This window comes from Pygoscelis adeliae, unplaced genomic scaffold (assembly GCF_000699105.1).
Source record: "Pygoscelis adeliae isolate BGI_AS28 unplaced genomic scaffold, ASM69910v1 Scaffold57, whole genome shotgun sequence".
NCBI classification, from domain to species: Eukaryota; Metazoa; Chordata; class Aves; order Sphenisciformes; family Spheniscidae; genus Pygoscelis; species Pygoscelis adeliae.
This window is the reverse complement of record NW_008825615.1, coordinates 364,437-382,106: the sequence shown is the minus strand read 5'-3', so window position 1 is coordinate 382,106 and position 17,670 is coordinate 364,437. Positions and strand designations below refer to the sequence as shown.

Below are 17,670 nucleotides of genomic sequence, written 5' to 3'. Positions count from 1 at the left end.
GCCCGCCACTCGTTGGGGGGGGGGTAGCGGGAAGAGCGCAACAGGGCGCTTCGTTGCGCCGGTGCCGGGCTGTGCAGCTACACAAGCCCGAGGTGCCGGCTGAGCTTTGTTGCCCTCGTCTCCAAAAAAAGGCATACTGGTGCTGGGAAGGATTCCCAGTGAAAGGTGGGAAAAGTTTTTCACTCGAAGAGGGCAGCCTAAAGTAGGGCTGCTCGGCCTGGAAAAGGAGGTGGCGCAGCGGGGAGTAGCCTGGGAAGAGAGGTGGCCACCGCCTGCCACGGGCTCCTCCGGGCGAGGGCTGCGGGGCCCGTAATGAGAAACTAGCCGGAGCTTGGTTGGGAGCGTTGGAGGGGTCACTTGTGCAACAGGACCCGGCGCTGCGGGACTGGCTGCAAAGGCTTGTCGTGCGTGTGAAGAGCTTATGTGGGCTTCGGGGGAGGCTGGGCAGATACTTGAAAGAGAAAGTAGTTGAAGGCTACTAAAGTAGCAGACTGCCTCAGGCTCGGGAAATGTCTTGAGCTGAAAATAGCTGGAGGCTTGGACAAACGTGCTTGTCCTGCTTTTAGTTTTCCCTGGATGTTCCTTTCTAGCCTGGACTGGAGGTGGAAATAGATGGATCCCTGATCCAGCTAATAGTGCAGCTATTCTTCTAGTCTGCATATAACAGGTTTGATATTGTAGCAGAGATGCCTCTGTACATGGCCTTCTCTTTCTTTTGTAAAAAGGCATGGCCAGAAAGATCAGGCCTGCAAGTAGAGTCGCATAACAAAAATTATGTTTCTATATGGAATCCCAGTGAAAATTCTCCAGGGGCTTAAAGTGGTCTACTTATGTGGACTCAGTTGAAGAATTGTAGCCTGGCAGTGTTTGCAATATTTAAGGTAGTGGTGGTGTGGTTTAACTCAGTAGGTAGCTAAGCCCCACGCAGCTACTTGCTTGCTCCCCGCTGCAACAGGATGGGGGAGAGAATCAGGAGGGTAAAAGTGAGAAAACTCATGGGTTGAGATAAAGGAAAAAATAGGAATTCACTCGCTCCTTCCCATCGGCAGGCAGGTGTTCAGCCATCTCCAGGAAAGCAGGGCTTCATCACTCGCAATGGTTACTTGGGATGATAAACGCCGTAACTCTGAGTGTCCCACCCTTCCTCGTTCTTCCCCCATTTTTTATTGCTGAGCACAATTTAATATGGTCTGGGATATCCCTCTGGCCAGCTGGGGTCAGCTCTCCCGGCTGTGTCCCCTCCCAACTTCTTGCACACCCCCAGCCTACTCGCTGGTGGGGTGGGGTGAGAAGCAGAAAAGGCCTTGACTGTGTGTAAGCACTGCTCAGCATTAGCTAAAACATCCCTGTGTTATCAGCACTATTCTGGTCACAAATCCAAAATGCAGTACCCTACGAACTACTATGAAGAAAATAAACTATCCCAGCCAAAACCAGTACAGGTGGCTTCAGTGAAGCATTAGGAAACAACAGCAATAAATTACTTTTATTTTCGTAGCTTATTTTCCAGTTACTTACATTTCAGTACTGTTCTGTCCGGACTTTTATGTTTTTCCATAAGCCAGGTGTGCTGCCTTTGCAAGTCAGTAGGTGCAACAGCTTGCAGAACTGACCGCTGTTCTATGTACAGATACAACAGGAAGCCCTTGGGTTGTGTGAACACATCAAAACAATGGAAATAATCTGATCTGTCCAGAATTTATGACAAACTTCATTATACAGTGACCATGTTTCCTGCTGCATTTTATCACTCTAGATTTTATTAGACATAGTTTCTTCCCTAGAATATCCTCTCATAGTAGTTGAGGTAGTCAGTTAAGAAGTAGTTTGCATATGTGAGTCATTAGGTTCTCGTACTACATTAGAAGTTTCTGAATTTTGTTCTCTAAGGCTTTTGTCATCATCAGATGCTAATCTTCTCATTCTAGCTAAAATTAAAAGCCTTGCTACAGCGAAAGACTTATTTGTATTATTTTCCCTAACTGTTAAATACACTTCCATTAAAACGTTACTGTATGATGTTTGAAATAAGGTGCCGATTTTGCCTTTACAGAACAAACAAGCAACAGTCAGACACCAGGTGGTGCCAAAGACCAGCCAGAAAAGAAAGTGAAACTTGAGTGGAAGGAGTGTTCAGGAAGAGCAAAAAGCAAAGAACAACCGCACGATACTCAGTTTCTGATTTCAGTAAATTAGGAGCAACGTACAGTAACGTCAGCAGTATGGCAAAATTAGGAACGAAACCATTTGCAGAGGTGAAGAACAGTACAAAAATGAGCAATAATCTCTCATCATCTAGCTTTAAGATTCTGATACGTTTTTAAAACAAACTTAACAGCTACAGAGCAAAAATACTTCCGTGTAGAGATGTATAGTTAAACTGGGAGGAAATGTACGTCTTTTTATTTAGCAGTGCACAAGGCATATAAAATATTTGAAATTTTAAATATAAGGTAGGGAGTTAAAATGAAGCATACAGCAAAAATGAGCTTAGCCAGGCATCATCCATAGTTCAGCCTTTTGGTGGTTCTGTGGTTGGCTGAGCGGAGTTTAGGAATTCCCTCTGGCAAACCAGCATAATGTGAGTAGCCATTCAGCAGAGCACCTTCACCACACTGGAGGGCATTTCCTGAGTTGTGACACTTCGGTCTGTTTGCCACATACCGTCTTGCTCCACATCAGATACCAAAACTGATGACAGTTTGAAGCCAGTTGTTCCCTTTTTTTTTTCCCAACAAAACAGTGTCACAGCTGCTATTGAGCAAGATGAGTGGTGTTCTGTTCATCAGTTGATGGTAACATGGGAATGGTGGTTTTAATCTAGATTTTAAGAGTGAATATGCTATAAATAATGACATTAAGAGGTGGAATATAGGACAGGGAATATAGAAACAGGGAGTAATCCCTGTTGCTGTCATTGCTGTTCGATGTGTTTTCTTAGGGAATTTTACATGGTGAAATTCAGTCACCCAAAAGACCAGTATTCTCCAGCCAAGTAACACAGTATTCACACGTTTGAGAAAGCATTGCTGCATTGCCTTCCACGGATACAACACAGATTTCAAGTGATTCCGTTTACTCTTAACTTGCTCTAGTGCTGCCTTGGTGAGGTGTCCTTCCGTCCGGGAGTACTTGGTTATTTACAGCTGATGTTGTGTGTTCTGCATATATAGTTTACACTGGACTTTGCCACGTTAGACACCTTGAAACAATTTACACAGGCATAGGGTGATGATTTGCGTGTTACATCAAACATTCTTTGTGAATGAACATACTTTCCTGCTTGACGTTGTGACGTTAAGAGTTCAGGTGACTTCTTCCTGATGTACCAGCAGAAAGCACCGAGTTCCGAGATTCTTCATGTGACCTCCAAAAGCCAACACTTGCTATGTTTGAACAAGGAACACGTAGGTGGGCATAGAGGTTGTTTCAAGGATTGCTTTGAGAGAGCAACTGCAAGTGTTTAAATAGTTCCCTCTTCTGTATATCGATTCTTTTTTATCTAGAGGCATTCAAATGCCGGTATCCTTACTCTGGTTTCTGCTCACCAGTTTAAATCCTTTTCCTGGCAGAGCAGACACTACGATCGAGAAGTCATTTTCCCAGGATGCGGATCATCCCCTGTGCCATGGGTATGTTGGCATCTTTGGTTTCAGCTCAGCTGCATTGTTTCTGCTCGTGGAGAGCTGCATTCGTGTTCTCCCTTGACTTAAAAACACAGAAAAAAAAAAAACCCACACCATACCCCCCACATACACTTTAACTTTTTCCTAATTACAAACAGAACATTTACCCAAATTGTTGCTGATGAATAATCTTACACTTTTAATGTCATATGTTAATATTTTAAGTAACTAGATAATGTTACCTGTTACACGCAAAGTGGACCAACTAGGTATTCTGCCCAAAGGCAGTACACATGGTGTACTTCTATATTGATATGTCAACCACCCTATTACTGTTCTGTTTCAGTATAACATTATTTTCTATGTGTTCATAAAGTAATAATGAATGTAATAAGAAAATAAAACTGTCCCTCAGGATGTTCTTTAAAACAGACATTTCTGACTATTTAGTAAATAAATTTTCTTAAAAAAAACAAAGAACAAACATTATTTGCTAAACCGAGACTACAACAGGATTTATTTAAGTGGAAGTAATTGTGAAAGAAGCTAACTAATGTGATTCATACAGGATTATTTTTTCCACTTCATGATGTAGGTGTTCACCTGGAAAGAAACTTGATGCCATAAACTTGTAAGTTATGGTATATGGAGCATAGCAAAATATGTATTTTTTTTACTGATTCAAGTAATTAATTCCTTGTTTATTGTTTTCAATGTTCATGGCAAACTGACTTATGACAAAATGTATGACTAGTACAATGTTCCTTTATGACTGATTTACTTTCAGCATACATGAAGCTTTTGTGAGGAGGGGTGAGTACTGTTTAAATCTGAATAAATATTTTAAGTTCTTTGTTAGCGTAGTCATATTTTATGCCAATAGCAGTTAGATTCTAATAGCATCAGAAGGAAAAAAAAAAAAAACACAAACAGTACAATGAAAACACACTTTTAGATTTAAGTGAATAGTTAGTGTTACGGTTACTTATGGCTAGGTTCTCTAGGTTTCTTTAAATGTAGACTTCTACATTTAAAAATGCTGAGTATGCACTGACGTTTAAAAATCAAAAGAAGATGCTAGGAGCTCGACATTTTTTAATTCATGCATGCTTGTTTGGTGTCAACAAATAATTAAGAACATGACTTCTGAGACAAATTATTTTTCCAGGTTTGAAAATGAAAATAAGACTTAAAAAGAAAGTTATTTTATTCCTCGTGTGTATACAATACCAAAAAGGGATGTTGAAACAAAGTTTTCAGTGCTCCAATATATTTGAGAAAATAAAATGTAATTTACAGTGTTCTTCCTATAGAGAGCATTGAGAGGAACTCGGCAACAAAATTACCAGTCTTTAGTCTTCGAGACATTAGGGGGCACCACGACCTCACAGACTTAGAATGATGTAAGTTAAAGTCCAGTTACTTTTCCTGTCCAAAGTAAACAGGAAACAGCATAAAATAGCAAAATCAACTTCTGGATTCGTTCCCTAGCGCGAGATTATGATATAGTTCTTAATAAGATTTCCAACAGAAGACAACCCAGACATTTAGTAGAATATAGATAACACCCTCCTTTCTGTAAGAGTACTAAAACTAACAGACTAATATAAGCAGCTTGCTTTCAAGTCTTTATTTAAATCTTACATTTTCCTTCAGGGTTTCATTCTGGGAATACGACATTTTCAGCTCAAGCCTCTAAACTATTACAGTGTTAGTTCAACCTGTAAAGTAAACCTCTGTATAGGCAGGGAGCACACAGCGAGCTTGGGACGGAGCTGCTTGAAATCCAGGTCCCTGAGTTGGGTATCATGCTTGGGGTGGTCACCCTAAGCTGTCAGATGACAGCACCAAACTTGAGTGTGCTGTAATGATGACGTGTGAATCTCACACCACTGCGGGAGACATTAACAGTCTTAGCTCTGATACACGGCAGATGATTTGCTTAGCAGGTGATGTACTTTGGAAAGGAATTGGAAGGATGTGCGTCTGCACAGAGGGAAGAAGGTGTCTGTCTGTCCAGAGGGTTGCTGTTCTTGAAGAGGGACGACAGCTGTGACTTCAAGCACTGACTTGCAGGCCTGAAAAACAAAATACCTTAGTGTTGTTCCTCTGCAGCTGAAATGATGGTGTGCTTGATGTAACGGAGATGAGCAGCTGGACAACAGGCTTAAAAGCAAGGTGCCTGTCATTCCTGGAGGACTGACACTGGTCTCCCTAGAGTTCTTACGGTTTGACCTAGACACCTGAGGCCTTCTTCGCATCAGCTGTGAGGGATGATTTTCAGTGGAAATCTACACTGTAAAAAATACCCAGCTATAACATTTAAGAATATATGGTCTACTGCATAAAATGAAATCGTATGGTAGTAGTGTGCTTTTGAGTATGGATAAAGTAATCAACCAACTAGAATTTCACGATGGAAGATGACTAGCAGTAGGGAAAAGTATGACATAATATATGAAAAACTCATCTAATTTATGTAAGCGGAAAGCATGACTCTCAGTCTTTGGAGCTGGGCTGGGGAGTGACTGGATTCCACAAAGTAAAACAGCATTCTTGTTGCTACACTTTCTAGTTTCTCTACTGCCTGAGTATGGATACCTTAGTAAAAATCTTGCCCTGAATGGAGGCTGTGGTTAAAACTAATGGAGTGGCTGAGGTCCCGGTTAGTGCGGGAGGCAGACTAGAGCAGTCAGTAGCTGCTAGAGGGTTATCCCTCCTCTACAGCCTGAAGTAGCTGAGAGTGCTTCAGTGGTTCAGCCTACAAACCTGTGTACGTGATGATCAAGTTCTGAGTTGCTATACTGGCAGGAATCTTTTTCTTGTGACATGTCCCACGAAGAAAAGATTATTACCCATAGGTACTCTCTCAGACCTTCTGCATCATAAGTTCATGCCTATAGATATGTATACTATGGATATTCGTGAATATAAAGCCTGCAAAGAATAATATATGTATGAGCTATAATATAGTACCTGAGAAGATACTTACAGACCTGTTTTTATTTATATGGCTGCATTATACAAAATATGTGTAACATACTGTACAAATACAAATGAAGACCACAGTCTCTCTTTTGAGGTGTTTGCAGTCCTGAAAATGCCCCAAGAAACTGGCCAAAGGCAAAAGAAAGGAATATGGAGTAAAGCGAAGTGATCAGCCTGGCAGCCAGACAGGCTTTTTTAAAATCAGATCTGAATATATATTTTATACAAATTAAATTATGGTAAAACACATGTATGCATATATATACATATATAAAAAAAATCAGATGCTCAAACGTTGCCCTCGTAAGATTAGTTTTGCCTTCTGTCAGTATGCATTGTGGAACAAGCTTTAGAAGAACACATGCTACTCTTTCCTGAAAGAGCTTCACTCAAAAGGAAGTAGAGAGCAAGAGGAATATCCTAGCATATACATCTGCAGCTGATCTAGGGAACCTTAAGAATAAGTTGGTAAATGTCATTTTAGACAATGACAACGTATGGGTTGTAAATTCATCTCTTCCAAGCATTCCTTAGAGAAAGGAAAAGATTTTTTTTTTTCATTTGAAATATATTTGTCATTCCCTAGAAATACTCTTTTTCACATTCTCACCCCTTCAGGCTTCATAGCAGAGTGACAACTTAAGATGGACGTTATGGAACGGACTTTGCCTCAGAGAACGTAGTGCCCATGGTCCATTCCTGTTCATGTAGATACAGTTGAAGTCCATGCCACTTTTTTCCACTGCTGGTTTTACCTGCGGTAACTAGGTTAAGATTAACGCAAATAAAGCTTTTACCCTTGTACTCAAACCTTCGCTCAGTATGGGTATGAAACTGTCCTTGTCCAGAGAGACTTTTAGGGAGTTACTCAGAGAGATTAAGGTCCTTGAGAAAGGGAAGGAGGTATGAAGATGACTCTGCGCTTGCCTGAAATTAATTTCCTGGATCTCTGAGGTTCACACTATGCTCCAGTACTTTGAAGTTTTGGGGTTTGGCTAACAATCTTTATGCACTGAAAGGGTCAGGCTGTTACTGGAAAATGTTAAAGCTTCTTCAGAAAAATCACTTTGTGAATTCCTGTATCTACCTCTGCTCTACAGAAACTGCTTTTCAAAAATCCCTTTGGGGAGAAAAATCTCCACATATCCTTCCACGTACTGAGAGTTAGATCTGCTAAAATTAGTTTAGTATTGCATTTTTTACTATAATTGGATGTTTTGTCAGAGACCGGCTATGTGACACATTCTAAGCTTTCTAAACTTCAGTGAAAGACTTTTATCTGTTTCAGTGGACTGTGACTCAGGCCCTACCCATACATGTTCTCTAACATGGAGAATTAGAAAAACGTGCCAGCAAACGTTGGTACACAACAGCAGGGAGTCATGAATAGAACTAAAGTGATTTACTAAGCGTAAATTATTGAACGATGGTGCAGAGATAGTCTCAAATGAGTATAAACAGCATGGACACAATTCTGGTTATCCACAAGGGTATGCTGGTTTAAAATAGGAAGCCTGTTTTGATTGTTTGTATCTTAGATGCAAAGTTTGATTACCGCGGAGGGAACAGGTAGAATGAAAAGACAAGGCATTTTGTCCTGAAACACAACCCACTTTATTATCTTCTATTCCTCTCTACACTGCAGTTTGTATCAGCTTCAAAACAGGTAGAGCTGTTGCTAGGTAATAATTTTTACCCACTCAATAGCCGAAGTTTCAGCCACGCAGAAGAGTTTTTATATATCTAACTGCATAAAACTAAAATCTAAGGCATTGTTTAACAACTGCTTCCAGTGCAACCCTGCTTCTAGCTACGGGCCTCTTTCCTGGGAGCAACCCAACTACCAGGGCAAGCAACGCACTTTTGTAGGCTGTAGGTCAACATGATTTGAGTGGGAGCAGCTGCAAGCCCTCCCTGAGCACTTTCGTTATCTCAGCTGTGAGCATCAGGCTCAGACACCCTTTATTCTCCATGTCGATTCCTCCCTTGTGCTGAGCAACTCTCTGTGCTCTCATGCGGTGCATCAAGCGAGGGAATCGATGCAGCTGAAAAGCAAACCAACCTCCCCCTCCCTCTTTGCTGGGCTCAGCTGGGTCGAGTTCCTGCTCTGGTTCGTTTTGTGGCTGCATAAGCAGTATGGATAAACTCGGAGGGAAATGCAGTGGATGGTCGGGAACAAGTGGGCCGGGCTGGGGCAGGAGAGGAGCTGCTCAGGCTGCCTTAACACATGCCTGGCATTGCCACCAACTATCAAAACATGGTCTCAGTTTCTCTTAGATTTGTGATCTACCGAGGATCTGAAGGAAATTTGGGTCAGCTTAACGTGTGAAGCTGAACTAATAAAAGTACACAACTGACATTATTAATCCAGATCTTGAAACAAACATTTCACTCATACTTCAATAGAAAAACCGTGTGGGAATTTTATTGCTGTATCTTTTAAGATTTCCAATGTGGAAAAGACCAAGACAAAGTTAAACTCAGGCCAGCTCTCGGATAACAATAGTCAGCAAACTGTGGTTACATCCACTGTTGCTCCTGATCCAGCTATGTTCTTTTCCATCTTTTACACCCACTGTCACCATAAAGAAGTTTTTCTTTACCTTTGGGTGGCAAAACCACAAGTACAAAAACTGGCAACTGCTTTCTCTTTTTTATGGGGTGTGGGCTACAAAGGATGGTTCAATTACATTCATCATCTGTTTAATGTTAAATATTATTTTCTTCTACATGAACCATGGCATCCAAAAGCATGATAAATAAATGTGTATCCAGTTTCGACAGTATTAATCACCTCAGAGATAAAGTAATTTCTGTCATTGAGGGAGATAGTGGCTGCAGTGAGTACTTGCCAGCCCTGCAGACCCACCCTGGCAGATCTATGGCAACACAGGCAATCTAACACCTAACCTATTTATCCTTTCTTCTTACTTCTAGAGAAGCAACCTGGAGCCACGCTTGCAGATCTCCCTGTGGGATCTCTGATCCTTTTCTGCCCTAGGGGGATGCCACTTCTGCAATCACTCACAAAAACGCTCTTCTTCTGCAGTGAGAATTCACTTTCAACAATGCCTGGTACTGAGTAGGTTTCCAAAATACAACAAGTATTTCAGCCTGCTAGCACACTGCCTGTGCCAACATGATGTATGCACAAAGTGTATTTGTTGATTTACATTGTTAGAGGTAGTTTAAAACAGCAGTGCTACCTAGAAAAACGATCTACTAACCAAGGACTGCTGGGAATGGAAAAAAGGACTCGGTCGTGGCATTCCCCAAGGGAAATAATAAGAAATGAAAAGGAATCAGAAGAAGAAATCTTAATAAATAAAATGGTGTAATAGAGAAACCTTCTGATATGACATCATCCAGCTGCCTTTTTACAGAAGTAATACACAATGTTAAAGATACGCTATCTAGCAGGCAGCAGCGACAACTCATGCCGCTGAAGGTACATTGTGTAAAGAGAAGTTGATTGCCTATGTTCAACCCAGGAAACTTTTGTTTCCAAAGTATTATGCAAATGGCTATCAGCAAGATATTTAAATCAGTCTTACTTACAGATTTGTACAGAAACAAAGTTTTGTCCCAGTCTTTGTTTTTTCTGTTAGCGAAACCTAACTATTTCTGAGACAAAGTATTCATCCCTATCTCAAAGCAAAGCTCATAAATCAAGGACAAAGACTACGTGCATTTGATTTCACAACCATAAATGCTGATGAATGAATGCTGCAACCAAAAATTTCTACAGTGCTACGTAAATTCTAGTAGTCATCAACAAGTTACACAATTTTTCTGGCTTATATTAACACATAGGGGAACCATGTTCCATGACTCCTGCTTTGCTGAATGTCCAAATCAGTTACCTCACTTACTTACGGTTCAGTTAAAGTGTAAGAAACAGACCCTGGCGTTTGGTTGGACTGAAGTCTCTGCAATCGTTGCTGATAGGTATTTTAATAAAAAAATTGTACATACTTATTAAGAACTGTCTAGTCGACCATTATTAAAACTTGAATTTTAACAGCTTTTAAGCTTGACTTTTTACAGCTGTTCAACTCAGTACAGCCCAACATTAATTTTTGTTTTAAAACAGATATTTTAACACTTATGTAGAATTAGTCCTTTGGTTATGACTTGCATTTGTCCATTGACTGTGCATCACTGACAGTAAGGGAAGAATAATCTTGTTAAAAAGGAATTTATTTGCTATACTAAAGTATGTACATGTGAGTCTTGGTGAACAAATGGGAGGAACTGGTTTGGCATATCCTGTAATACTAATATTCAAGCCCATCCTTCTTTACCACTGTTCCTTTCTAAGGTTTGCTGCAAGTAGTAAATATAACACATCCTATTATGTGTCGTAACTTCCACATAAATATATACAGCTCTTCGTAAAGTCAGTGAGAGCCCTGTGCGTGTACATGCGAAACGGAAGGCAGGGAGACCAGAATTCCATTTAGCAGTAGCCTTGCTCCAGTATTTACTTAATCTTTCTATGATTAAAAGGAAAACCAACATAGTTTGCTTTGGTATTTATAGTATTTTATAAATACTGCATCACCTCACCATGTCACGTGATATTTGGTATTGTACAACCCCATCCTCAGGAGCCTCTGTACGCAGCCGCCGATTGATTTTCCCATCTCTTACCAGATGCATCACAGCACACGCAGTTATACTAGTATCATTTTGCAAGTAGTTTGTTCAGTTTTATTTGCATTTGTTGGCATATTATTAAAATATATCACAATTAAATAATAAGACCTAGCTCTCTTCTGTTGCAGATGCTTCATTTTTCTGTAATGCCTTCTGTTTAGTATAATAAGTAGGAGCTTAATATATAATAACTATCTATGTCATTTCTGACTTGCCTATTCCCAAGGGGTGATTTAAAAACAAGACAATTGGTGGTGGGTATTCTGGATACAAGGAGCATTGCAGAAGACAGCAGCAAGGAAGTCATAGCAAAAGAAAGCGTAAGGTAATTTACTGAGACATTTTAAAGGATAAAGGAACGGGTGACATCAAAAGAGAATAGGTCAGGTAGGCAGCAGAAGCTAACCTCGGCCAGGACTTGCAGATGACCATTTTGAATTTGGGGCAGAATAGGAATAAGAAACAACGAGGGCAGCTGAAAGAGGACATAACTGAGCTGAATAAGAAGGTTGATGCCTTGGTAGTACAGTAACAACACTGATGTAGTAAGTCATGCAACTGAAGACAGAAGATAAGCGGGATCAAATAATAACGTTGAGAACCGATGAGGTCCAGAGCAGGGTTTTGCCAGGGGAAATGCGGTACAGCTGGTGGCTGTGGAAAATGGTGAAAGGGAGGGGGGGGGGGGGGGGGGCGGGGGGGGGACGACACTGTTACAACTTTCCAGTTGCTCTCAGCAGACAAAAGAAAGCTGATGACATCGGAGCAGGAGAGATGAAAGGCTTGTAGTTGCACATCTCTTTCTTTAAAGAGGGAAACAAAACCAAACTAGATCTGTATCATCAACTATAAATGGCACACGGAAAAAGTTTTGGAAAATCCCAATATTGCTCAGCGGCGAGAAACTCCCCTCTCCTTCCAGCTGAGGACACGTCACTGGAAAGTCCCAGCCTGGAAAAAAAAAACCCGCCGAGTAAACAAATTGCGTAGGCAGTAAAAACAGAAAGAGGAACAAAGTCAAATGATACTTTGACTTTAAAGGAGTTTATTTTCAGGTTAGCATTTCCTTGAATGGCAACAGTTCAAGTTCAGACAAGAAAAATCTCATTAGAGTGAAAACGGCTGGTAAACGTCCCTGCTGGTATCAGGCCACAGAAAGCAAGCTCATTTATTAAAAAGCTAAGATTTCAACTTGGGATTTTTTGGATTTTCTGCTACTGAGTGTAGTCAAACGATCCCAGTGACAAACCAGATGCCCAGGATTATTACATCGCTGTAAAATTAGAAATGGTTGTCTGGCAAGTTTGTGGAAATTTTTTCCTCTTCATTTACATATACTTCCAGACGAGGAAGCTGTCCTTAACAAAGCGCTTCCTAACAACTCACCAGGCATGGCTCTTTGTCTTACAAGCAAGTTCAGTGCTGGGAATTTTTCCAGCACTGTCCATAAAGAAAACAAGGAAAAACCATGGTTGGTCACACTGAGACAAGAAATACAGTGTTGGACAAAATCCTAGGATTCTTCCCTCTCTAACTAGCATTCATGAAAATAAAAATATTGACATAAATTATTACCCTTCTCTGAAATAAATCAACTTTCAACAAAGGTACTTCACAGTAATTAATCACAGCAACATTAACTCAAATTCTGGAACCAATTACAGTGTCAGCGCTTTCTAGCTGTAATCTAGGAAAATAATCAAGATAGTTTTAACTCCGCTTTTCTGCTCTCCCAGTTAATCAATGTTGCTGCATCTTGACCGATATACACGGCGGTCCAACCCTGCTCGCAAACAACAGATGCCAGTTTTGCGGGTGTTGCGTAGACTGCCCTATCTCCAACCCTATCGATATTATAATTAAAATGTAGTATTTTATTTTCTTTAAACTCAGGTTCTCTTCAGTCTCATCAGGATTCAACACTACTGCGAAAGCCATCTCAAGCACGTTATCCTTGACAGCCAATAACTATTACTACTTATGAAACTGCCAACCTATTCACATCCTCTCAGATTTAGGAAGAGGATCAATTCCCAGTCTTTGGGGTGTTGGGGGGGGGGGGGTGTTACGTTTTTTTATTTTGGTTTTTCGCATTGCTTCTAATGTGTATAAATAGTAGAAGGGAACCAGAACTGCAGGAAGGTTTGAAATTTTGATTCTTATCGTTTTTCCTGTTACTAGGTAAGGGCATAATGCTACTCTTGTCGTAACAGGGGGCAGGAGGATCTTGACTTCTAAGGTGGAAGCTCGGGGCCCAACTCCATTGATCACGTCTCTTCTTCTGGAGCTTTGAACACCAGAATAATGATGACAAAAGCTTTCCCCAGGCACCAAGCTGGAGCAGCAAATGAGAAACCCAGCAGAGTTTCAGCTCCTGCATCTGATGCAGTAACTGCGTTAAGCTTTCTAAAGGAGAAATGTCATGAGTCTCTCTCTCTTCCATGTGTGCTCTTACATGCGTGGCAGGAGGATCCACGATATGTTTCCTGGATAGGGCCAGGGCAAGGACAGAAGTGGAGACAACATTCACAAAAAATGTACTAATTGGACCCTTTATGATTTTTATAGGAATCTCTTATTCTCCAAGCAATTTCCTAGCAATAAAAGCAGGTTGTGACAGCAACATAAACATGATCTCCTGATCTTTTAATGTTTTTTTTTCAGATGTACACACCAGTGTTGATCAGGATGAGGTAGTGTGGCATCTGACAGCAAGAACCTGTCTTATGTTGGATGACACCTATTGCAAGAGGCCTCTATCTTCAACTTTTCAGAGTTTGCTACAAGAGCTGATTACTAACTCCTCTGGAAAGCTGCTGCTAATTTTGAAGCTTTAAAATTCACTTTTTTGTCTTCTGGTAGTACAGCCATGCTATTTGAAACCATTTCAAAATAGTTGCATCTTTAATGCTAAGAGATATGCTCTTGGATTCAACTCACATGCTGTTCCTCATGCCAGTAACTCAGTCAAGACCTTACTCATGGGACTAAGTACCACCATACATCTGGACATTCCAGCCAAAAGACTTACGTATTTTACTGTCTGGCTGGCAGCAAGACACACAAAAGGTTGATATATTTACTTATTGAATACCTGATGCAATCAAGTAACACTGAAGAAAAGCCTTAAAGGTGAAATGTGAGGGATGTTCATCCCTGCTTTGGGGGTGACTGGTTGCTTTTTTCAGCTGTAATAAGGCTTTATCTGGTAAAACTCCTTTAAATAGCATGGATATGGAATCAGTTCAGAGTCAGGGAATATAAAACCTCACGAAGGAGGGAAGGAAGAAAAAGCCCCGAATTAAGCAGAACCAACCACACCTTCTTCAGAAAAAGGATTTCCATACTCAGATCTGAAACTTGTCCTGAAGAAAAAAAAAAAATCATCAAACTAACATAATTTGTAAGAGTAACCTAATTCCTAACAGAGTCACTGGCGGTTACCAGAGCAGGGAGGTCATTCCTGGCACACAGCTAATTCTGTATCTGGCTTTGCTTAGTGCTCTGCACGTCATTTTGTTTTGCTAGTTTTCTTCTTTGACCTTGCCCATCTTGTTACAATGAAAGTTCACTTGGCAGCTGATGAGGAAAGGAAAACAAAACCAAGTGTAAAGCTGAGTGACTAAGCAAGAAAATACATGCAAACCCATTGGAAGGTCTTGGAAAATCCAAACACAGTTTTACTCTGCTTACTGACCGGTTAAGCAAAAAAAAGGCTAGAAGAACCTGAAAGCTTTCACGCTTAACACCCAAAAGTTGGAAAGTGCCAGAATTAACACAGAATATGCACAAGAAAGCCTGGACTGGGATCAAAAAGGCAGCACAAAAGTCTCTGGCTGCAGAAGGACCAGGTTCACCAGTGGCTACTGAGCTGCATGTAGCTCACAAGCGGTTCACCTGGGTCTTCAAGGGCAGGGCTGGCACCAGAGCTGCACTGGCACAGATGCTGGCAAGCGTCACCATTCCTGCAGCAATGGAGGCCGGTATGGACGGAGGGGGGGGCTGTAAACCATAGCAGCTACGCGATAACATCGATATCAACTGTGGCGGCACAGAACAGGCTCGCATCGTTTTGGCCATGCCTGCCCCAGGGACGGCAAATGGACAAGGCAGACACCTGGGAACAGGAGCCACTTCACCTAGCTCGGCTAAGTCTGCCCTTCAAACAAGCTGAAGCTTTCAGACAGACATTAAAAAACAAACCCAAACAGTGTAATTACCACTTTCTTCATGCTTGTAATTCACTACTCATCCCTTTTTCATCACATGAATGACATCACTGTCAGAAATTACTGCCTGAGGAGCTAGACTGCAATCATATTAATGGGCGTCTGTGAAGATGCAGGGGCAGAGTTTAAATTAGCTTTCGAATTATTTTACCAAATAAGAAAAGCAATAATTAAGAAGTGAAACACTTTGACAACAACTAATCACTAACAATTAAAAACATAAAAATAATTATTTTATTCTACAGACTTGACAATTTTAGCAGGGAATTAGCATTGAACGTAGGTGACTGCAACTGAAATGCAATCAAAAACCAGTAGTGTACTGAAACGTATATGCTTTAAAGACTTCACCTTAGCCTGTATGAATAAAGCATAGCTATACATACGTGGCTACACAAATAAGCTTGCAGGTCTTTCCTGTAGATTGCAACAATACTCACAAGTTAAGCAATATCAAACTTTGGTTTTCACTCTTGATATATACAAAACATACTTAGCAAAACTACTGCATCTCCATGATAGACAAGTTCAAACTTTCCCAAGAACAACACCCCAAAACTGTTAAGAGTACAGCTGTTGCTGTGGTGTTACAAAATCTTTAGTGTCTTCTAGGCCCACGGGCAGGGGCAGTTAAGTTCTCCTTTTTCTCTCCGCCAACCCCTATTAGAGTTCTGGTCCCTTTCTGGAGCCACAGCTATTCCCCAGAAGACAGTACCACAAGAGCTGTGACCACAAAGAGCATGACCTTGGCACAGCCCGTTTCCAGCCTTCTCCCATTGCTAGGGCTGGAAGGCCACAGGTGAAATACATCCCTGTGCTGAGGGAAAGACGTGGCCATGTTGAGAAGCCCCAAACAGGCCAGAGACTGGTATTATGCAAACCAGGGTGGCATAAAAACATATTATTTTATTACAATTCAGTATTGTGTACACGTAGAAGCACAGTATATCACAGCGGCCGCCCCTCACTCAGTGTTTTTAATGAGATTATGGTGGGGTAGCAGCTGCACCCATCATGAACCTATTTGCTCTTCAACCGAAAGTAACAGGACTTGCGTAGTATTTCTGGCTACCTTTGCTCCAAGGTTTTTAGGAGCCGCTAGTCACCGAAAGCACCATTACACATACGTAAGATCACAGTGGTCATTTCTCTGCTGAAATCTTGTTACAAGGACATTTGTGACCTAAATGGATTGCCAAGAGCATCATCTAAGAGGCTAGTTGCATAGGAACCACAGCGAGCAGAGAATTCGGCTACTCTCAGGCCTCAGAGGAAATATTTACTGATACAGCAAAATCACTTCTGCATACAGTGATGCATATACAAAAGCTTCAACTTACACATATAAATTCTCCCAAAGCACCCATTTCATGTCAGTCGTGCACCCATGTAATGTCATCACATACTCATGTTCCTCATCTAATTAAATAGATATTTTCCAAATCAAAAAAAAAACCAAACCAAAATCACAGGATCCTTTCACAGGGATGCCATTTAAACTTCCACACTGTGAAAACTGTAGAGACTAATAGAGGCAAAGCATATTTTATGTGAAGGCTTTTATTTAGAACTTTGCATATAGATTTGTTCTTATCTGAATCTCAATTATATTCCATGGATTTTATATTCTTCCCAGAAAGCAAGTGTCTTCGTTATACATATTAAGTTTCCTCTCTTCTCTTACAACTGCGCTCTGTAAGAGACAGCAGTGTTCTGCGTGTTTGTTTGCTGTAACAGCAGAAGTGAGAATTACTCGTCAGGCACTAAGTCAACTACAAATAAGCATGTATGCCTGTAAGCATCAAGCAAGTATTCACAACAATTTCAAATTTGGTTAAAAAAAAATATTAACGGCTGCTTTCAATTAAGATTGGTTAGTTTTTCCTAGCCCTCAATAAATAGAAAGCGTAAGGCATGTGGAATCCAAATTCTTTAATGGAGCTGAAGCTAAAACGCACCGTCTGCCATTTACCCCGCCATGTCAACTGGGACCTTTTCCTTCATCGGTTGCAAAAATCTCACTTCCTCCAGATTAAGACCAGCGACCTGGCCACTGATGTCGGCTGGTCACGTAGAGGGGCACGGGGAAAGAGGAAGGGCGTACAGGCGGAGAGCCGAAGACGCCCTGTGCGGGCCCGGTGGTGGGGCTACCGGAGAGGGAGAGCAAG

At 41.1% G+C, this 17,670-nt stretch overlaps 1 protein-coding gene and 1 long non-coding RNA gene across 2 annotated transcripts in view; both read left to right on the top strand.

The window, feature by feature from the left end:
• Positions 1–32: 32 nt before the first annotated feature.
• On the top strand, positions 33–7,413 carry LOC103924559. The gene is made up of 3 exons (XR_663987.1): positions 33–165; positions 4,222–4,257; positions 7,233–7,413. It is a non-coding gene; the product is annotated as an uncharacterized LOC103924559 (long non-coding RNA).
• Positions 7,414–17,416: 10,003 nt separating this feature from the next.
• The window catches only part of PNRC1 (proline-rich nuclear receptor coactivator 1), a 4,254-nt gene continuing 4,000 nt past the window's right edge, over positions 17,417–17,670 (top strand). The window contains exon 1 of the mRNA XM_009333214.1: positions 17,417–17,629. Within this exon, the coding sequence (XP_009331489.1) occupies positions 17,417–17,629 (213 nt within the window). The remainder of the gene's footprint in view (positions 17,630–17,670) is intronic.